Genomic DNA, 22,830 nt, shown 5'->3' with positions numbered 1-22,830 from the left:
TGTTGCTTTGCTGCTGCTTATGCGTGGGAGGGGGGAGTTGGGGGGGCTTTGGGGTTCTCGGCGTTGTGGTCGTCGTGGCTATCCCTCGAGGTTGAGGATGATGGTCTTCGTTCTGAAGAAGTAGCCCACAGAACGAAGGTGCCTGTGCGTGTATTTGTTTAATGTGTACTTGATGTTGCACTCCAAGAAGCACACGATACTTCACAAATCAACCAACTGATTCCAATGGCATGGAAACCAGGACGATTGGAGATGATAGATTTGTTGCAGCCTTCATCCGCCTTCACAGCCGTTGAGTTTGAAGTAACTTCGTCCGCCTGTTCCACCGTTGAGGTCTTGGTTGGATTGTTCATTGTCAGGGACCTCACCCTCGACCTTACCGCCATGGGTGACCCTACCAGGAGCATAGCTCCAGACGGCATTGCTCTCGGGATCACAGGACCACACAAGCTTCTCCACCACGACAAGGTGACAATCCACGGAAAAGTTTGGAGTTCTAACATTTAACTGTCACTCATTCTTTGGGGCACCGCTCTGTTTTTGTTGATGTTTGCAAAGAAAAAGAATTTCAGGATGTATATTGCATACATTTCTCTGACATGAAATGTACCTACCTACCTATTGAGAGAGTGTGATAAAGGGAGCTTTTCCTTTGTAAATCAGGGCAGTTAGTACAAGAGTTGGGGAGTTAATGTTGAAGTTGTGAAAGATGTTGGTGAGATCAAATTGGGAGTAGTGTGTGCAGTTCAGGCCATGTATGTGCAGGAAAGATATCAATAAGTTTGAAAGAATGCAGAGAAAATTTACAATTTACAACTTGAGTTATAGGGAAAGGCTGTTATTGGGATGTTATTCACTGGAGCGCAGGAGGATGAGGGGAGATCTTAAAGAAGTATACAAAATTGGCAGAAGTATGTTTGCAGGCTTTTTCCCCTCAGGCTGGATGACACTGGAACTAGAGTCCATACGTAGGTTTTGGATGAAAGGTGAAATACTTCAGTGGAATCTGAGGGGGAGCTTTTCCATTGATGTGAGTGTGGAACAAGGTGCAGGTCGAAGTGGTGGATGTGGGTTGAACTGTAACATTTGAGAAAAGTTTGGACAGGTACATGGATGAGATAGGTATGGAAGACTATAGTCCAGGTGCAGGTTAATGGGACTAGGTAGAAGATCAGGCCGGCACAGACTAGATGAGCTGAAGGATATGTTTTTGTACTGTAATATTCTGTCACTTGTCAATTTATTGTTTTACAGCAGCAGTACATTACAGCTAGAATATTTTGCAGCTTGACACATTACCATATCACCTTTGTGATACTGTACCAGTGTTGATCTTTCAGTTCTTAAACTCATTCTCACTATAACTTTTTCCAAAATCGAATGAAAATGAAATCTGAAATCCTTCCCTGCCTCAGGATCTCCTATTGACGTTAATACCTGGTGCACAACTGCTTGAGCCCATTGTATTTCAGTACGATGAGCTGTAAGGAAATGGGTCATAAAACCTCAGAAATGTATTAATGAGAGCACAGATTCAGGTGGATGACTCACAGCTCAGCAAAGTCCTGCTTGGAAGTTACATCTAGCAGAATCATAAGAAAAGACAAAAATCTATTTGATTACAGTGTTACATTTATCCCAAACCTGTGAACTTTTTTCCTTATTTCCTATGTAGAATGTGAATATGACATAAAGTCCAGCATTATAATTGCGTCATGGTAGCGTAGCGGTTAGAACGGCGCTGTTACAGCTTGGGGTGTCCGAGTTTGGAGTTCAATGCCGGCGTCCTCTGTAAGAAGTTTCTGTATCCTGTGGGATACACAGGCTTTCCCTGGGTCCTCTGGTTTCCTCCTACAGTCCCAGGACATAACGGGTAAGTTAATTGGTCATTGTAAATTGTCCTGTGATTAGGTCAGGGTTAATCAGGTTTGTCAGGGGTTGCTGGGGAGACGTGGTCAAAGGGCCAGTAGGACTGACACTGCACTGTATTGCTAAATAAATAAATACATCTGGCACACTCATCATTTGTGAAATACATTTCATCTTGAAAGTTGATTGCTTCCGCCCTCTTATGGTACAAGTGCATTAATACACACTGTGACAAATACTTATTTGCAATCACCATACTTGCTTGAAGGGAACGAGTCACATTTCAGATAAATTTGGACGATATTTTGCAATGCAGGGGAGAAGCATAATTCCAGAAATAGGGTGACAATATGAAAGGTTGACTTGGCATGTCCTTAATCAGAACAGAGAGACACAAATAAAATATTTTGTACCCAGCTTGGCTGCTCTCATCTTGCTGGAAAAGGTTGCTATAAATTCAAAAAGTGAGATTAAAATCCAGCTCCTTTCAAAGATTTCTGTAAGAATGTAAACAAAAATGCACTTACCAAGAATGCCAGACATCAATTCTGAAATCAAGAAGAGTTAAGTGATTTTATATTTAACCACTTGCATACTGCTTCCACTAAATTTGCTTGTTTATTTTGTGAATTATTTTCTCCATCCAATAAAAAGACCAAGGTTCATCAAGGTCTTTACAACATTGTAGTACCTCAACTTAACAGTGATGAGATGACAACTGGTTTTGGGTGCAATTGTCAATTAGCTTGGTTGAAGACAGCTTCCAAATCACACCAGGCTGAATCAAGAAGAATTCCTTAAATGAGACTCATATTTCTTTGCAGTAATTCATGTTTCTTCAATGTCAAATGTTTGGGATGTTCTAAAAGGTGGTTATTTCTTGCTTACTAAATATTTTCCTGTATTTGGACAGGTGTGGGTCTAACAGTGCTCTCTACTCCATGGCATCAAGCTCCATCTGGGGAATGATTTTGCATTGGTATGTAATAGAAACAGCAATTTTGTTAAAGTCTTTTAATGGAGATGTTCATAGATGGTTGCCCAACATTCGGAGCTTCCTGGTAAATGAAGCAGCTCATTTCTACATGCAATACATTCTAAACCGTGGGTTCCCAACCTGAGGTCAATGGACCCCTTGCTTAATAGTATTGATCCATGGCATAAAAAAGGTTGGGAACTCCTGCATTACAGCTAGAAAGCCTTCTGGTGTCAAGGATATTTCTGCATCCAGTGTCCATGCCTGGATGGTGTCTAGAATCTGGACACAAACCAAGCATGGACATTGGATACAGCAATGTCCTCGACACCAGATGGCTTTCTGTCTGTAATACCAAAGACCTTCACTCCCCACCAGCTGCATTTCCAACCAAGCTGTTCCAATGCAGTTACAACACCAGTCTCTGCGTGAAAATATAAAATAATGGTCCAGGTGTGCAACAGGTGATAGATCTGGCCTTTTGAGAGTATATCCTGAAGCTGGTGAAGAAATTTGAAGAATTTTCCTCGTTGAGAATAACTCTGGAATTGTGTTGTCTACTGCAACCATCATGATCATGACTGCCTGTATCACAACAGGAGCAGGTGTTGTGCTAGTGCTTCATTGTCCAGAACATTTAGGTAAATGTTGCAATGATACCTTCTTTAGTAAACTGTACACTTACTTGTAAAACTATCATCAGCAACGAGACAATGAGATCAACAGAAGAGATCGCCAGTCGCCAATAAATAAATGAAAAGATTCAGGAATTGTTCAAGCTAATGACACTCAGTCATTGATGTTGTTACATAATTTAACCTCAATGTGACCATAAGATGTAGAAGAATTAGCCAATTTGCCACATCGAGATTTCTCTGCCATTCAATCATGACTGATTTATTTTCCCTCTCAACCCCATTCTCCTGCCTTCTCCCAGTAACCTTTGGCATCCTTAGGAATGAAAAACCTATCAACCTCCACTTTAAATATACCCAGTGACTTGACTTCCTCATCCATCTGCTGAAATAAATTCCACAGATTCACTATCCTCTAGTTAAATAAATGTCTTCTCATCTCTGTTCTTTAGCAACACTCTGATACTCTGAGGTTATGTTTTCGGGTCCCAGACTCTCCCACTATTAGAAACTCTGCTTCACATCCAAATGTGTGAAATATAGTGAGGTGCAGGACGTGGTCATTAGTGCATCTACCTCAGGGGTTCCCAACCTATTCTATGTCATGGACCAATACCATTTAGAAAAGGGAGTGTGGATCCCAGGTTGGGAACTCCTATTCAAGCTGCTACGTGTCCAGACCACATATAACTGTAATTCTGGAGCTTATTGCTTTTTTCAACAGGCATCATGAGAAAAGCTTAGATATTCAAAGTTCAAAGTAAATTTATTATCAAAGTACATATATGCCACCCTATACAACCTTGAGTTTCATTTTCTTGCAGGCATACTCAATCCATAATCCATAATAGCATCAATGAAAGACCGCACCAACTTGAGCATTCAATCAGTGTGCAAAGGTCAACAAACTATGCAAATACAAAATAATAATAAATAATCAAGCAATAAATATTGAGATGAAGAGTCTTTGAAAGTGTGTTCATTGGTTGTGGGAGCAGTTCAATGATGAGGCAAGTGAAGTTATCCCCTTTGGTTCAAGGGCCTGATGATTGGGGGATAGTAACTGTTCCTGAACTTGGTGGTGTGAGTCCTGAGGTTCCGGTACCTTCCACCTCATGGCATGGTGAGCTGCAGACATCCGAGGAGCCAACGCACACAATGACCGATAATCAGGGATATGGGCCAGCGGAGATCACTCAGCCATGTGGTTTGCCAGGACTCAGCAGTGACAAAGACTGGATGAACTAGGCTTGTACTCGTTGGAATTTAGAAGATTGAGGGGGGTTCTGATTGAAACGTATAAAATCCTAAAGGGGTTGGACAGGCTAGATGCAGGAAGATTGTTCCCGATGTTGGGGAAGTCCAGAACGAGGGGTCACAGTTTGAGGATAAGGGGGAATTCTTTTAGGACAGAGATTAGGAAAAACTTCTTCACACAGAGAGTGGTGAATCTGTGGAATTCTCTGCCACAGGAAACAGTTGAGGCCAGTTCATTGGCTATATTTAAGAGGGAGTTAGAGATGGCCCTTGTGGCTAAAGGGATCAGGGGGTATGGAGGGAAGGCTGGTGCAGGGTTCTGAGTTGGATGATCAGCCATGATCATAATAAATGGCGGTGCAGGCGCGAAGGGCCGAATGGCCTACTCCTGCACCTATTTTCTAGGTTTCTATGTTTCTATGACTAGCAGCCAGCATGAACGCCAACCAATCGGAACTATGAGTTGGATCAATATAAACTCGGGCACTCGCCAGAAACAACGCTGGCACTGATGATGTCACCTTGGTTGGTGACGAAACGTTTGCGACCTCACCGCCAGTCTCGTCAAAGAGCCCTACAAACAGCAAACTGCAAATACAAAAGGGAAGAAATAATAATAATAAATAAACAAGAAATAAATATTGAGAACATGAGATGAAGAGTCCTTGAAAGTGAGTCCATCGGTTGTGGGAACAGTTCAGTGATGGGGTAAGTGAAGTTGAATGAAGATATTGAGCGAAACATAGTTATGCTATGTCAGAAACAAATGACTTCTCAAACTTTAAGCAATGTAACATCCACTCACTAGTTCCTGTAAATTTTCCTGAATGATTGTTTGCAGGACAAAAAACTGAAGTCCAACGGGACTTGCGAGTCCTTGTGCAGAATTCCCTAAAGGTTAATTTACAAGTTGAGTCTATGGAGAGGAAGGCAAATGCAATATTACCATTCATTTCGAGAGGACTAGATTGTAAAAGCAAGGGTGTAATGTTGAGACTTTATAAAGAACTGGTGAGGCCTCACTTGGAGTATTGTGAACAGTTTTGGGCCCTTTTTCTCAGAAAGGATGTGCTGAAACTGGAGAGGGTTCAAAGGAGGTTCACAAAAATGATTCCAGAATTGAATGGCTTGTCATATGAAGAGTATTTGATGGCTCTGGGCCTGTATACACTAGAATTCAGAAGAATGAGTTGTGGCCTCATTGATACCTATCAAATGGTGAGAGGCCTTGATAGAGTGGATGTGGAGAGGATGTTTTCTATGGTGGGAGAGTCTAAGACCAGAGGACACAGCCTCAGGGCTGTCCCTTAGAACGAAGATGAGGGAGAAGTTCTTTAGCCAGAGAGGGGTGATAATCTGTGTAATTCTTTGCCACAGGCAGCCATGGAGGCTAAGTCTTCATGTATATTTAAGGCAGAGGTTGATCAGTCAGAGCATGAAGGGATACGGGGAGAAGGCTGGAGATTGAGTCTGAGAGGAAAATGGGATCAGTCATGTTGAAATGGTGGAGCAGACTCAATGAGCCAAATGGCCTAATTCTGCTCCTACATCTTATGGTCTTATGGTCTTATACTTGGGATTAGTCTTTAATAAATACAGCTGGATTATGCAGAGTCCGGGGTTCCAAGGAAGCCAAACCTGAAATGAATGAACACAGCTTCTGCAAAGAAACATTTAATGCAATTGAACTTCCACTTATTATATGACATAGAGCTCTGTTACTGCATGTTCAAGCAAAGACCCCTACAGACTTGCAATGAATAATAAATATGATCTGCTATTGCCACTATTGGGGCCTGCAGATAATGAATACTGAGCTGAACTGAAATATGCCTTTTGATTTTCTATTTTATATCCTGTGTTTTCGCTCTTTTTTTGTTGCTGCTTGCGAGATTTTTTTTTGCGTGGGTTGATTTTTTTTGAATGGGTTCCATGGTTCTCCTTTGTTTCTTCACCGTCTGTGGGGAAGACAAATCTCAGTGGTGTACACTGTATTACTTACTTTGATAACAACTGTACCTTGAATCCTTTGAATCCAGGATTAACATTTACTGTGAATGTCTCAGATCTTGTTTAAAAATTCTGCTTTTTTTGTGCTGGTTTAATGAAGGATTTGCCGCTACCACACCTAAACATGATTAAAAATATTAATACAAGGGATTCTGCTGATGCTGGAAATAGAAAACTACAACACAGAAGCAGGCCCTTTGGCCCATCTAGTCCATGCCAAACCATTGAAATTGCCTAAATCTAGACCAACTAATACAAAATGCTGGAGGAGCCCAGCAGGTCAGTCAGCATCTATGAGAATGAATAAACAGTCAACATTTTGGGCAGAGACCTTTCATTCTGATGAATTTATAACCAACACCAGAAGAAGAGTAAGTGATTTTAAAACAAAATTGTTTTAATGATTTTATGTGTTTTAATTAATACGTTTTAAGTATAGCTTTTGTATTTATTGATGATAAACTTCATCCTTATTCTGATTTTTCATTTATATTTGCATCAACGTAATTAGTTTTTTTTAAGTCTCTGTAGTTAGAGACATTAGGGTCCTGAATTGACAGCTTTCCCATCTGTATTCTGTGTATGAAGAAAACGTTAATCTTTATGAAGATCAGACCCATTAATTTTAAAAAATGGAATTCAAGTAGAAAATACAACATGCTTATTATTCAGATGTTCCTGTAGCAATATATTTTTTATATTTTTCTTTTCAATTCTTGCTCAAATCCTGAAGTCGCATGAATTCTGCTACTAATTCTGCCACAGGCAGCTGTGGAGCCCAAGTCATTGGGTATATTTAAGGCGGAGGTCGATAGATTCTTGATTAATCAGAGCATGAAGGGATATGGGGAGAAGCAGGAAATTGGGGATGAGGGGGAAATGGATCAGCCATGATGTGTCACGGTCCGGTCTGTTGACTCCTAATTTCAGTTAATTTCCTTTTCCCTGTGTTCTATCGGGCTCCTTGATTAGGGCACCTGATCCTCATTCGAACAGGCAGCCTAAAGACTCCAGCTTACAGCTACTCGGTGCTGGACCGTCACCTGAGCCAGTGCTGCAATGCACGTTCCAGGCCACCGAGAATGGTGGACTCTAAGTTGCTTTGGTGCCTGGGGTTTCTTTGGGAATTCTGTCTCTTCATGTTCAGCTAAGTGATTGCTGGCCATTTGCCGCTTCATGTGCTACTTCGTGTCAAAATACGAATTGTCTGTCGTCGTTGGTTTTGTCATCTCGTGTCCAGCTGGGGATTGCAGGCCGTTTGCCGCTACCCCAAGCAAAGATACCAATTGACTGTCGTCGTTTGGTTTTGTTGTCTCGTGTCCAGCTGAGTTTTGCAGGCCATTTGCTGCTACTCCGAGCCAAGATACGAATTGTCTGTCTTTGTTTGGTTTTGTCGTCCAGTGTCCGAGTCCAAGTCCAGGCTCCATGACCAAGCTCCGGGTTCAGGCTCCTCCGGTTGTTGTCCAATGATCACATCCACATAATCCTCGCTCTCCGGCTTTCTTTGCAACTGTTAATAAATACACTTCTGTTAATGTTACCTCCGTGTCTGTGTCCTGCACTTGGGTCCACTACCACAGTGGTCCCCAACCACCAGGCCGCAAAGCATGTGCTACCGGGCCGCAAGGAAACCATATGATTTGGCGATAGATATGAAACCATATGAGTCAGCTGCACCTTTCCTCATTCCCTGTCACACACTGTTGAACTTGAACATAGGGTTGCCAACTGTCCCATACTAGCCAGGACATCCCATATATTGGGCTAAATTGGTTTGTCCCATACGGGACCGCCTTTGTCCCGTATTTCCCCCGCTAAGGTAGAGCGTTCCTATGAAACTATTGGTAAACCGAAATGGCATAAAGCGAAGAAGCATTTACCATTAATTTATATGGGAAAAAATTTTGAGCGTTCCCAGACCCAAAAAATAACCTACTGAATCATACCAAATAACACATAAAACCTAACACTAACATATAGTAAAAGCAGGAATGATATGGTAAATACACAGCCTATATAAAGTAGAAATAATGTATGTACGGTGTAGTTTCACTTAACAGAATCGGGAAGATAAAGCCAAAACCAATTATTAGAAAAAAAAATCGGCATGTACATGTATGCGCACGTCACGCATGCGCACACAGGTGCCCGCGCAAGGCTTCATGGTCATGGTAGTCTTTTTCGGGGTAAACACAAGTGTCCCGTATTTGACTGCTATTTTTGTTCCTTATTTGGGAATGAGAAAGTTGGCAACCCTACTTGAACACCCCCCACCCCCGCCCTGGTTGGCCGGTCCGCAAGAATATTGTCGATATGGTCTAATCTGCAGTTCCTATCTTAATATATGATTGAAATATAATGAAAACTAACACTAAAGTGCCAGAAAATTGACCCTGGGGCACAGAAGCACAAAGATCCCTGGCATAGGCAATGAGACAATTTGCATGCAATACACATTTTCACATCAATTGCACAGAATTCATCTGCACACTCAGGGCTTGCGAATGTGGAGCACACAGTCCTTCAAAGAGAGCTGAGACCTGCTTCAGCCTCAATTAAAGGGAACCAAGGTAACCTGTTCTGTTGTCGTGAAGTTCAAGGCATCCATCAGCTTGGAAGTGGATCCTTTCTTGCTGTTCAGTCTAGTTGCAATCACTCCACACCCCATGTCCAGCTAACCCTCTAGTTCGCTTACATCTGGCTGACTCACACAGAGCTTTCCACACCTATTTCTGCTTCCATGTTTTGATGCTTCCAACCCACAGCTTACTTCAAGCCTAATTCTTCCTTAATAACCACCTTCCCCCAATGTCCTACATTATTGCTGCCACCCCTCTACCTACTGTTCCCTCCAGTACTGTAGAGTGCATAAGTATGTGTACCTCAAACAAATTAGTAAGACCTTAATACATTGTAGTACCAGGCATTGTCATCAATTCCAAATGCTTGTGCTATATAAAATATACTCTGTTATTAGATTTGCCTAATCTGTCAGTGCAATAGTGAAGAAACCTACAGACTTTACAACCTCAGGCTACACCCAAATGGACTTCCCAATACTCTGGTGTGGCAGAACCAGATGGGGAACCTTGGCCATCTTTGCAGTGTATTCAGCAATGGGCATCCATCAATCAGGACCCCCATTACCTGTGACATGCCTCATTCTCATTGCTACCATCAGGGAGGAGGTGCAGAAGCCTGAAGGCTCATACTCGATGAATCAGGAACAGCTTCTTCCCCTCTGCCATCCAATTTCTGAATGGACATTGACCCCAGGAAAACAACCTAACTACTTTTTTGGTACTACTTATTTAATTTAGCTATCATATATATATATATATATATATATATATATATACACATACACATACATACATGATCTATGATCATAAACTTACTTTGAACTCTGAAGTATTTCATGCAACAGTCTTAAGTGTATGATTGGGAAGAGGGCCTCAGGTATTATTACTTTACTATTCCTGAACCTTTATTGTTGGAGGGAGACTCTGGAAAATGTGGACCTTTTCCCATATCTCAGTTCCTACCTCTTGGTGCCTCTTGGTGGAAGAATATCAGCGATATAATTCACTACCAGCCATGTGCCAACATGGTTCTTAGTCAGTGGAGGAAAAGAGTATTTTAAGATCAAGACTTAAGATCTGCTCCTCTGCTCAAGGTCAACTGGGTAACAGGGGGTACTTCTAAGTAAATATATTATCAAAGTACATATAAGTCATCATATACAATCCTGAGGTACTTTTTTTTGCAGGCATACTCAGCAAATCTAGGAACCATAATAGAATCAATGAAAGGTCGCTCCCAACAGGACGTACAAACAACCAGTGTGCAAAAGACAACAAACTGTGCGAATACAAAAAAAAAATTAGAAATAAAAATGGAGTACTTGAAAGTGAATCCGTAGGTTGTGGGAACTGTTCCGTGTTGAGGTGAGTGAAGTTATCCCCTCTGGTTTAAGACCCTGATGGCTGAGGGGTAATAACAGTTCCTGAAGCTGATGGTGTGGGTCCTGAGGCTCATGTACCTAACTCCTGATGGAAGCAGAGAGTAGAGAGCGTGGGATGGGCTGGGTGGTGGGGGTCCCTGATGATGGATGCTGCTTTCCTGTGACAGCGCTGTGTCTATCTGCAGTACTGGATCCTCGTCACTTGGTGGCAGTGTAATAACATTCTGAAACTTTCAAACGCCCAGCTCAAATCACCAGTGGCTGTTGTAGAGATATTGAGAAAGTTTGTGTGTCACAATCTGCTTAATTTTGTTGGCTTGGAGAATGAATTTTGATTTCTCCTTCCAACATGACATACTAGCATGGAGCTGAAACATACTAAACCAGTTGTGGCCTCGCTTCATCTATTCTTCAGAATCAGAATCAGGTATGACAACACTAGCATATATCGTGAAATTTGTTGTTTTGTGGCAGTGGTACATTGCAAATACCCAGTAATAAAAGCTATAAATGACAATAAGAAGTATATATATAAAAAATAATTTAAATAAGTAGTGGAAAAAAGAGAGGGAAAAATACTGAGGCAGTATTCATGTGTTCATTGTCCATTCAAAAATCTGATGGCAGAGGGGAAGAACTGCTCCTGAAACGTTGATTGTGTGTCTTTGGGTTCCTGTACCATTTCCTTGATGGTAGCAATGAGACGAGGGCATGTCCTGGGTGAAGGCATCCTTTAACGATGGATGCTGCCTTTTCGTGGAGCTGGCTGAGTTTACAGCTTCATGCTGTTTACACAGCACAATCTTGGTGTAAACACTGGGACTTAATAAGTGATAGATACCACTGTATCAATCACAAGCCTTCATGGTCCTGGAAGGAGACCCCAACATTAGACCACTCTACACCAAACACTGACAAAGCATCAGAGATTACAACAATTTACAAATGAATTTCTAGCCAGCACCTGAGGAAGGGTAAGTGATTTAAAAAAAAGTTGCTTTAATGTCCTATGTGTTGTATCATATGATGTGGGCGATCATGTCTTTCCATAAACATAATTGTTCTTGGCAAATTTTTCAACAGAAATGGTTTGCCATTGCCTTCTTCTGGCATCAGTGGTCACATAACCACGATTTGTGATGTGCGCCAGCTGTTTATATGACCATCCGTGGCTTCATGTGACCCTGATCAGGGGCTAAGCAGGAGTTACACCTTGCCCAAGGGTGACCTGGAGAGAAGGACAGCCTTATACCACCTTTGGTAGAGACGTATCTCCCCACCACCACCCCCCAGTGTTTTAATTAACTCATACTTTAAGTATAGATTTTACATTTATTGATTATAAGCCTCATCCTTATTCTAATTCTGATTTTTTCGTTTATATATTTGCATCAGTTTTTAAGTTTTTAAATGTCTCTGATGTCAGAGATATTCGTAAATCTCGGAATTAATTGACAGTTTTTCCCATTGGCCAGGAGTTTTCCACGGGGATACACCCACAGTACTGTGGCAGCTGAGGCTGACTAATCATTGAAGCCAGCCAAATGCCTCCAGGTTCCAGAGGCCCAGAAAGATCCCATCCACACATCCATGCCAGGTTAACGCAGGTGGTGAATCCAGGCAGTGGGCCAGATCCAGGACAATTTTGTCCTTGCTAATTATTCCCCTCCTCTTATTTTCTGGACTATTGATTTCACAGACCCTGACCTCCATCTGGTGCTTTTCCAAGGTGAAAGTTTTGACGTAGAACAGGTTACAGATGAAGGCTCAGTGTTTCCAGTGGAGCACTGAAGCACTTGGAAGCGCTGGGAAAACCGGGTACCTGGGTCAACAGGTGCCCAGGAGACCTGTGATCTTCATGTCAGTAAATCCCGAATTAGAAGTGCATATGGGTGGGAGCCGCAAGGGCCGGTGACCCCCCCCCCCACCCAGGACACCAGTATGAGTCCGGAATTCAAAGCTCGAGGCACCCCACATGCATGGTCAATGTTCCTGGAAATCATGCAGGCCAAGGCCTGAAGCTCAAATCTTTGATGGGTGAGTCCTAGCGTTGAGGCTCAAGGGTCAGAATTGTGATTGGTGAGACCTGAGGCCAAGGGCTGAAGTCAAACCTGTGATTGGTGAGTCCAGGGGTTGATACCCAGAGGCCGTTGAAGTCTGAAGGGTAAAACCAATGGTCAAAGTCCAGAGGTTGCCAAGTCTGAATGCAGAGAGCCTGAAAGATGAAAGACTGAAATTTGTGAGACCTGAAGGTCACGTCTGCAGGTCTGGGCCTGAATCTGGAGGTTGGAGGCCCGATCTTTTCAGGTCTGTGACTCCAGGTTAGACACTGCAAGTTGGAAGCTCGATATCTACAAGTCTGAGAGTCCGGGACCAAGCACAAAAGCCCAGAGGCAGCCTGCCTTGGAGTTGGAGGTCTCTGTGTATGCCAGAGTGGGAGGGTGGGAATGGGGCTTGTTTTTCTGTTGTAGTCTTTCTTTGTCCTGTTGTTGTCATCGCTGCTTGTGTTGTTGTGTGTAGAACATCGTGGGCGTGCTATGTTGGAACTGGAATGAGTGGCTACCCCCAGCACATCCTTGGATGTGTAGCTTGTGTGTTTCAATGTACATATGATAAATAAAGCTGAATCTGAAAAGATTGCCATGACAGTCTGCTATCCTATTGTTGCTCCCATTTGAAGATGCCTGCCCATTTATGGGTGTACAATGCAAATTAAACATAATGTCCTTATGCTCCTCCCCAACTTGCTGAAATTCCTCTCTTTCTGAGCTGTCTCCTTTACTCTGCTGTTTCAAGTAAGGGAAGGGGCCTTGAAGAAACTGAATAGCAGAAGTGATAATATTATTTTTAAATATACAGTATATTTAATTGCGGTTTGGAAGTTTCTTTTTGCAAAGACTCATGTTAACGGTGTGTGCCAGTTTCTTATCTGCTTCACACAGGTTTCCTGACAAGAATTTCTTTATATCATTTCATTTTGAAAAAGAAGGAAGAGCAATGGATGGAAGTGAAGCTGGTCAGACAGCAGTGAAGTCAAATGGTTCTTCCCCCTCCCAACACTTTACAGCCACTGTACACCAGAAATGGAACCAGTGCTGCTTCTGTCAGACCAGCAAGGCCTGCACAGACTCCAGATCGTGCTGCTGCTTGGGTCAGAGAGGCATCCGTGCGCGAAGGCAGTGTGCAGTCTAACAGCGAGTGATTTCCTTAGTCGCTTTTTTTTTTGTGCTTGCAAGACCCTGTTAGACATTGGTAATGTAGAATGCTGCAAGTCCGATTCACTGTTTAATGGTGAACGGCGGGGAGCTGTGTGGCCCCAGTCGTAGCGAGGACTAGACCTCAAATCACGGCGTCGCTTGTTTGCAGCTGCCCAGGGGAGAGGCATCAGAGTTGGTGCGCGCCAATGAATGCAGTGTGGTGAGATGTCCATGCTGGAGTCGGTGCTGCCCTCCAGTGTTTGCTCGGCAGAAGACAAGATGTATTGTGTTTGCGGGCTGCTGTGATGTTCATAGACTCAGGGACATGGACTATATTTTTTGTGGGGCTGTATTTTACTACGGTCTTATATGTGCTATATGTGCCTTGTGCTGCGAATGACAGTTGGTACTGTGCTTTGCACCTTGGCCCTGGAGTAACGCAGTTGCGTCTGGTGTATTCTTGGGCTTTCAAGTGTGGTTGAATGACAATTAAACTCGAACTTGAACTTGTATTTTCTAAGGGTTAGCACCACAAGATTCCCGCAGCCTCGTCCAGCACAGACCCTGCAGTACCAATGACTACTATGGTTAAAACCATACTGAAGTGCAGAATATTGCAAATCAATGTTTGATGGAACAAGATATTTATAACTGTCTGCACCCAACCGTACCAGCCTCCAGGGTTAGGCGCTCAGGTTCTCTGGAGTATGGATGGTTGGCGCGGTCCCTTTTAAGATCCTGGCCTGCTCCACTATTTGGCAGCCATGCTTTACCACCAAGATTTGGTTATTTAAATAGCACCTGAACTCAGGTTTGAGGCTCAATCATCAGCTCAACTTTGGTTCAATCTGCGATTGCGCTTAGGATTTCTCTCTCGTTTGGAATCTCATCTGGTCTCTTCAGGTTCTCATCTGGCACCTAGTCAATAATCTAGTTAATGCATGCATGCATTTCTAAATGACAATAAACGAGGACTGAGTGTCCTCATAATCTAATCTAATCTAACCCTGTTCTCATCTCAGTCTCGAAACCATGTCTCAACTCTAGCCTCAGATACACCAGCACTTGGGTCCATACCTTTCTCGCCTAGGCCACTCTCAGGCTGGAGGAGCAACACCTCATATTCCGTCTGGGTAGTCTCCCACCTGGTGGCATGAACATTGATTTGTCCTTCCAGTAATTTTTTTCCTCCTTCTTTCCCTCTGCCTCTATTCCTCATTCTGGCCTTTTACCTCTCACCTGCTTATCACCTCCCCCTGGTGTCCCTCCTCTTTCCCTTTCTCCCATGCTCTACTCTCCTCTCCTGTCAGATTCCTTCCTCTCCTTTCCCTCCCACCTCATTTCACCTATCACCTTCTATCTAGTCCTCTTCCCCTTCCCTACCTCTTTGTTCTAGCATCTTCCCCCTTCTTTCCAGTCCTGAAGAAGGTCTCAGCTCAAAACATTGACTGTTTTTCATTTCAATAGATGCTGCCTGGCCCTGATGAGTACCTCCAGCAATTTGTGTGTGTTCCTGAGGGTACAGTAAGTAGCAAAATATTGGAGCTTAGAACAGCAGTTTCTAAAAGGAGTTGAAAATATCCATTGATTCACTATTGATTAAGTGCAAACACTTAAGTAGGACAGAATTAGATGTGATTACTCACCCTATTGCCCTGTGTGTATAGATGAAGTGGCTGAGGAGCAGTATATAAACTCAAATCGAGTTTATTGTCATCTGCACAAGTACATGTAGACACAGACGAAATGGAGAACTTCTTTGAAACAGTGTCACAGGCACATGGCATCATATAAGCAGTATTCACAAGAAAATATACTTTATACTTTATTGCCACCAAACAATTGGTACTAGAACATACAATCATCACAGCAATATTTGATTCTGTGCTTCACACTCCCTGGATTACAAATATTAAATATTAAAAATAGTTAAAATTAGTAAATATTAAAAACTTAAATTATAAATCATAAATAGAAAATAGAAAAATGGGAAGTAAAGTAGTGCAAAAAAAACCGAGAGGCAGGTCCGGATATTTGGAGGGTATAGCCCAGATCCGGGTCAGGATCCGTTCAGCAGTCTTATCACAGTTGGAAAGAAGCTGTTCCCAAATCTGGACATACGAGTCTTCAAGCTCCTGAACCTTCTTCCGGAGGGAAGAGGGATGAAAAGTCTGTTGGCTGAGTGGGTCGTGTCCTTGATTATCCTGGTAGCACTGCTCCAACAGTGTGCGGTGTAAAGTGAGTCCACGGACGGAAGATTGGTTTGTGTGATGTGCTGCGCCGTGTTCACGATCTTCTGCAGCTTCTTCCGGTCCTGGGCAGGACAACTTCCATACCAGGTTGTGATGCACCCTAGAAGAATGGTTTCTATGGTGCATCTATAAAAATTAGTGGGGGTTTTAGGGAACAGGCTAAATTTCTTTAGTTTTCTCAGGAAGTAAAGGCGCTGGTGGGCCTTCTTGGCAGTGAACTCTGCTTGGTTGGACAGGTCATTTGTGATATTGACCCTGAGAAATATAAGACAATATTTACAAGAAATAACACAATTGGAACAAAAATAAAGCCTATTTTAGTGCAAAGTGATCAAAGTGGTCACAGTTCTGCTAAACTCTAATGATAAGGGTTCAAGAACTGATTGGTTGAAGGGAAGTAAACATTAGGCTTCTGTATAGATGGGAAATGAGAAGTGGAAGCAGGAGTGCTCCACTATGAAGTTTCTTCAAGATTTGCCCAGTTTGAAGAAGCTTTCCTTGTCATATCAAATGGAGTTCTGTGAGACCCTCTCTCACTGCTACCCCATGTGATTTCTACTGCCCTCCTGCTCCTATCTGCTCCACGTTCCAATTTTTACAGCTGCTCAGAGCAGTCATTACTCTGAACAGAAATTTTTTGCATGGCCTGAAAACTGCATAGCTCACTAGTAAAGCAATAAGTTCCAGCTGTGTGGCAACAAAGACTATGTGCGTAGGACCATTTCAGTTACTGTGAGGCCGTGGACCTGCGCAGCTGAGAGGGAACAGTGCTTTCAATATAATTATGTCTAATCTGTCCTTGACCCCAAATGAATTTTCTTCCAGGTTCCATTGGCTCCCCATTGTCCAAACCTATTGAACTGAGTAACCAAAGCTCAATCCCTTTGATGCACTTTTTGAAAGGGAGAATAACATGACATATGAGTGAAACTTCAGAACATCTGGCAACCCTGTGATCTCTGTCTTGGAGACTGGTATCGGAGTATCCTTCAAGAGGATGAACCCTTGCAAGGTGTCAGGTCCCAATGGTGTATCAGGTCAGGTACTGAAAACCCGTGTTGACCAACTGGCGGGAGTGTTTAAGAACATCTTCAGTCTCTCACCGATGCAGTCTGAGATTCCCATCTACTTCAAAAGGGCAGCAGTCATACAGGTGCCCAAGAAAAGCATGTTGAGCTACCTCATTGATTATCATCCAGTAGCGTTCATATTTATCTGTGCTGCAAGAGGTTGGCTAGAATTTATTTCTGCCTAAGCTACTGCAATTCACCTATTGCCACAACAAATTTACAGCAGACGCATTCTCACTGGCTCTCCACTCTGCTTTGGAGCACCTGCACAGCAGCAATACATATGTCCGGCTGCTATTTATCAATTACAGCTTGGTGTTCAATACCATTGTCTCCTCAGTACTAAAGACCCAGCTTCTAAATCTCTGTACCTCTTTCTGCAACTGGATCCTCAACTTCCTTATTAGTAGACCATAGTCAAGACAGGTAAGTAATAACATATTCTCTTCGGTGACAATCAACACAGGTACACCTGAATCAGAATCAGGATCAGGTTTAATATCCCTGGCATATGTTGTGGAATGTGTTGTTTTGCAGCAGTACATTGCAATACATAATAATAATAAAATTGTAAGTTAAATTAAATAAGTGGTGCAAAAAAGAAAAAAAATAGTGAGGTAGTGTTCATGGGTTCATTGTCCATTCATAAGTCTGATGATGGGGAGGAAGAAGATGTCCCTGAACCTTTAAGTGTGTGTCTTTAGGATCCTGTATGTCCCCTCTGATGGTAGCAATGAGAAGAGGGCATGTACTGGGTGATGGGGGGTCCTTAATAATGGATGCCACCTTTCTGAGGTGTCCTTGATGCCAGGGAAGCTAGACCCCATGATGGAGCTGGCTGAGTTTATAATTTTCTGCTTGGCCTCTCTGCGCTACTCTCTCTTCATTTATGACTGGGTGGCTAAGCACAGTTCAAGTACCAGCTACTGTATAAAATTTGCAGATGACGCCACCATTTCATCATGGCTGATCCATTTTCCCTCTCAACCCTATTCTCCTGCCGTCCCCTGTAATCTTTGATGCCCTTACTAATCACGAATCTGTCAAGCTCTGCCTTAAATACACCCAATAACCTGGCCTCCACAGCCACCTGCGGCAACAAATTGCACAGATTCGCCACCCTTTTTTGGTAAAATTTTTTGGTGTTTTTAGTAAATCTCAAATGACATTCATGAGTGAGATAGATCAGCTGGTTGAGTTGTATCACAACATTAATCTGACATTTAATGGGAATTGATTGTGAACTTCAGGAAGGGGAGGTCGGGAGGACATGTGCCAACCCTTATCGAATGATCAGTGGTGGAAAGGGTGAGCAGTATGAAGTTCCTGGCTGGCAACATCTTGGAGGATCTGTCCTGGGCTAAACACATTGATCCACTTCTGCTTCAATTAGGAATTGATCTGCTTCCATTTCACTAGGAATTTGAGGAGTTGGTATGTCACCAAAGACCTTGCAAACTTCTATTGACTTGCAGTGGAGAGCACACTGAGTGATCACATCACTGCCTGGGATGGAGATGCCATTGCACAGGGTGGCAGGAAGCTGGAAAGGGTTCAACTCACTCAGCTCCAGCAGGGGTACAACCCTGTCCACTATCGAGAACATCTTCAAAAGGGAACGGCATCCATTATTAAGTACCCTCACCATCTAGGACGTGCCCTCTTCTCATTACTCCCATCAGGGACGAGACGTACAAGCCTGCAGATGCACACTTAGCTATTCAGAAACAGTTTCTTCCTCTCCTCCATGAGATTTCTGAAAGGTCCATCAACCCCTGAGTACTTTTCCCTTTTGTTCTGTGCTAATTATTTCATAATTTGTAATAATTCTATGCCTTTGTAGTGTACTGTTGCCACATGACACCAGACTTCACATCAAATAACACAAAGGGATGGGAGACTGAGAGGGACATGTTGGGATCTGATAGGATAGAAAGTAATGTTTGCAAGGACTGGCCCTTTCACCAGAAGTGAAAATGAGAGACAATGAAGAGACAAGATACTGAAGAATCTAGAGCCAGCGTTCCCAGTCTTGTTTATGCCATGGACCGATACCATTAAGCAAAGGGGTCCGTGGTCTCCAGGTTGGGAACTCTGATCTGGAGCAACAGTCCATGACTAGGACCCCCATCATCCAGGTATGCCCTCTCCTCATTGCTACCATCAGGAAGGAGGAGCCGGAAGACACACACTCAATGGTTCAGGCACAGCTTCGTAACTTCTGCCATTAGATTTCCGAATGGACATCACGGCCATGAACGCTATCTCGCTACTCTTTCTCTTTTTGCACAACTTATTTAACTTTTTAAAGAACTATAGGCTTCTTACTACGTAGTTTACAGTTTTTATTGTCGTGTATTGCATTGTGCTGCTGCCGCAGAACAACAGATTTCACGACATATGCCAGTGATATTAAACCTAATTCCGATTCTGATACTGCTGGAAGAGCTGAGTGGGTCGAGCAGCGTCTGTGGGGGAGTGTGTGTGGGGTGAGGAATAGTCAACGTAGCGGGTCGAACCCTGCATCAGGACGAGATGGGAGACAAAACGGAGCAAAGCGTAAAAACACCGAAAATTCCCCGAAATATTTCTATTTTAAGGGTGAAATTAAACCCCGAGCGCATGGTTTGATTTCAACTAAGGCAATTGAAATCCACTCGATCCCGCCCCTTTCGGTGTGTGAAAAGTGACGACTCGGATAGTAGAGTGTCTGTGTGCTGTATAAGTGGGGGAGGCGGCGGCTGTGGGAGCAGTTTTGAGCATTTGGTGCCAGTTCCGATGCTAGGCTGGTCGGAGTCCACACGCTTGAGCGGGCTGCGAGCTGCTCGCCTTCTGTAATAAAATGCAAATGTGCGGCTGGAATCTGTAATCAGTTTCGATTCGGCGCTGAGTTTTATTGCCTCGGAGGGGGTCCGGCCGCACCATTTGATGGGGTAAAAAAATGTCAGTCAGGACCGGCTTTTACAAACAAGAATTAAACAAAACGATATGGGAAGTGCCGGAGAGATACCGGAATCTGAGCCCGGTCGGATCTGGGGCTTATGGATCTGTCTGGTAAGTATCATGTCTCCTGCAACCCAGTCTATACAGTCAGCAACATTTTATACGTCGTTTCATGGATGTCATCGGATTTTTTTTGTTATTATAGGCACAAAGCTTACGAAGTCCTCAGACATAACAAATGTGGTTTTAAATGTATAGGATCCTGCTTTGTGTGGGCCTGTTTGACAAAGGTCGAAATCGATATTTGAAGTGCTTGGGATAGGAAAGTGTGAACACTGCAATTTATACTCGGCTAAAATAACTACATATCAAGCCTTTATCCGGATCGCAGGGATTAATTGAAGGGATAACCATATTGGAATAGCTTTATATGGGCGTGGTTAGTTCAGTCCAGTTTACGGACGAAGATGCGGGAGTGCTGATTCGAAGCCATTCCGAGATTGTGAAACAAAATGTGTTTTTGGGTGTTTACCGTGTGAGAAGCGAAGTGAAACGACAACTGCATTGCCCCCCTGGTCCAGTGTTTCCTGTAACCCCGTGTTCAGGGGTTCACGATCAATTATGTTGATAACCAGTGTCTGTAGTCCTTTCTGTGCGTCGGCAAAGGTTTTTATAACGGGCTAAAAACGCCATCGTTAAATTCCTTTATTTGAATGATAATTTTTTTCCCGGAAGTCTTCTGCCGCCTGTTTCTGGCCAAATGTATCAATGGTTTACTGCTGTTGCAGCTGTCTTATTACACATTGAATTCCACGTTAATATATATGTCGAATTATATTCCTTAAGATTTATTTCGGTAAGATTTGTAACTCAAATAACTAAGTAGCTTATTCGGTAATTTATATTTCTAATAGGTGAATCTTGGTATGCTTTATGCATAATCGAGTTCTTCAATTTGTCCGATTACTAAATGTAATCAATTACTGTATTACGCGTTATTAGTAAGACCCGTTGAATGGTGCAGCACTGGAAGATATTTAGGGTTTAATACTATGCCAACTCTTTCAAAAGCCGTTTCATTAGTCATGCAACAATATCCGTTCCTTATATCTCTGAATTTTTTTCTCTTTCTTGTTGTAATCCAGTTCCTTTTTAAAAGTTATTATTGAATTTCTATTAAAACAACACAATGTCTAGGAAAATGTCTCCTCATCTTTCCGCTTTTTTAAAACCAGTTAACTTAAATCAATAACCCCTCCGTTCACCAACCGTTATGCACAGGAACAGTTCCCTTTTATTAACCCTTGCAAAATCCATCGTTGCTTTGAACACTTCCATCGTATCTCCTCCCCAACTGTCTCTCCTTCTAAAGTAGAACAGCCCCATATTCACGGTAGCACAGTGGTTAGCACAATGCTTTATAGAGCCATCGACAGTACCAGAAACCCGGGTTCAATTCCCGCTGCTGCCTGTACGTTCTCTGTTTGTACCTCCTGGTGCTCCAAAGACCTGCCAGTCGATAGTCTGGTCATTGGTAGTCTGATAGATTGGTCATAGTAAATTGTGAATTAGGCTGGCACTTGAAGAATTAACCAGTTTCGATAACTATCCTATCCATGGAAGGATAGGATGAGATAGGAAGGATCAGGGCGATAATATCTGGGTAGAGATTAATAAAGGGAAAAAATAGTAATAGTAAAGGGAATGAATAATAACATTACAGTGGCACAGGGAATAAATTGAGAAATATCTGAGGCATGGAAAGCAGTTCTAGTGGGAGACTTTAACTTACATAGATTGGGTGAACCAAGTTGGTTGAGGCAGTGTTAGCTTTCTTGAACAGCATGTTACTGAACTTACAAGGGAATCGTGGATTTTGAAGCTTGTAGTTAGGGATCCTCCTTGTTCGATCTAAAACCAGTGTATTATGCCTAAACAAGGGAGACAACGGGATGAGGAGTTGGATAGAGTACACAGGCTATATGGTGGGACAGTGGAGGAACAGTGGAAGATTTTCAAAGAGATTTTTCAACAAAAGTATATTCCAGTTAAAGGCAAGGACAGTGAGGGTGGGGAGAGCCAGCAATGGATAACTAAGGAAATAAAGGAAGGCATCAAACTAAAAGCTCATGTGTACAAAGTCACCAGGAGAAGTGGGAACTGGAAGATTGGGAAAATTTTAAAAAGTAACAAAGAACCACAAAGCGAGCAATAAAGAAAGGGAAGATAGATTATGAAAATAAACTAGCACAAAATGGATAGTAAAAGTTTTTGTAATTATATAAAGTGGAAAAGACTGGCCAAAGGTAGGTCACTTGGAAGACAAGAAGGGGGAATTAATATTGGGTCATGAGGAAATGGCCGAGGCTTCGAATGACTATTTTGTGTCAGTCTTCATGGCGGAGGACATGTCTAACATGTCAAAGAGAGATGATATGGATGTGATGGGAGGTGAGGACCTCAATACAGTAGCTATCACCAAACAGGTAGTGCTGAGCAAACTTGTGGGCCTAAAGATTGACAAGTCCCCTGGTCCTGATGGATTGCATCTCAGGGTACTGAAAGAAATGGCAGAGGTTATAGTAGAGGCTTTAATGATAATTTACCAAAATTCTCTGGACTCTGGGCAGGTCCTGGTGGATTGGAAGAAGGTGGAT

The 22,830-nt window shown here is 42.8% G+C and overlaps 1 protein-coding gene across 3 annotated transcripts in view; it reads left to right on the top strand.

Moving 5' to 3' along the window:
• Window positions 1-19,904: 19,904 nt before the first annotated feature.
• The window catches only part of mapk11 (mitogen-activated protein kinase 11), a 79,241-nt gene continuing 76,315 nt past the window's right edge, over window positions 19,905-22,830 (top strand). Inside the window, exon 1 of one of the 3 annotated variants that reach the window (XM_063072625.1) lies at window positions 19,905-20,284. In XM_063072625.1, coding sequence (XP_062928695.1) covers window positions 20,172-20,284 — 113 coding nt within the window. In that variant the 5' untranslated portion in view covers window positions 19,905-20,171. The remainder of the gene's footprint in view (window positions 20,285-22,830) is intronic. The other 2 variants (XR_010021109.1, XM_063072624.1) reach the window with 2 other exon arrangements.

Source organism: Mobula hypostoma, chromosome 20, assembly GCF_963921235.1.
Source record: "Mobula hypostoma chromosome 20, sMobHyp1.1, whole genome shotgun sequence".
NCBI lineage: Eukaryota > Metazoa > Chordata > Chondrichthyes > Myliobatiformes > Myliobatidae > Mobula > Mobula hypostoma.
This window is presented reverse-complemented; position numbering and strand designations above follow the sequence as displayed.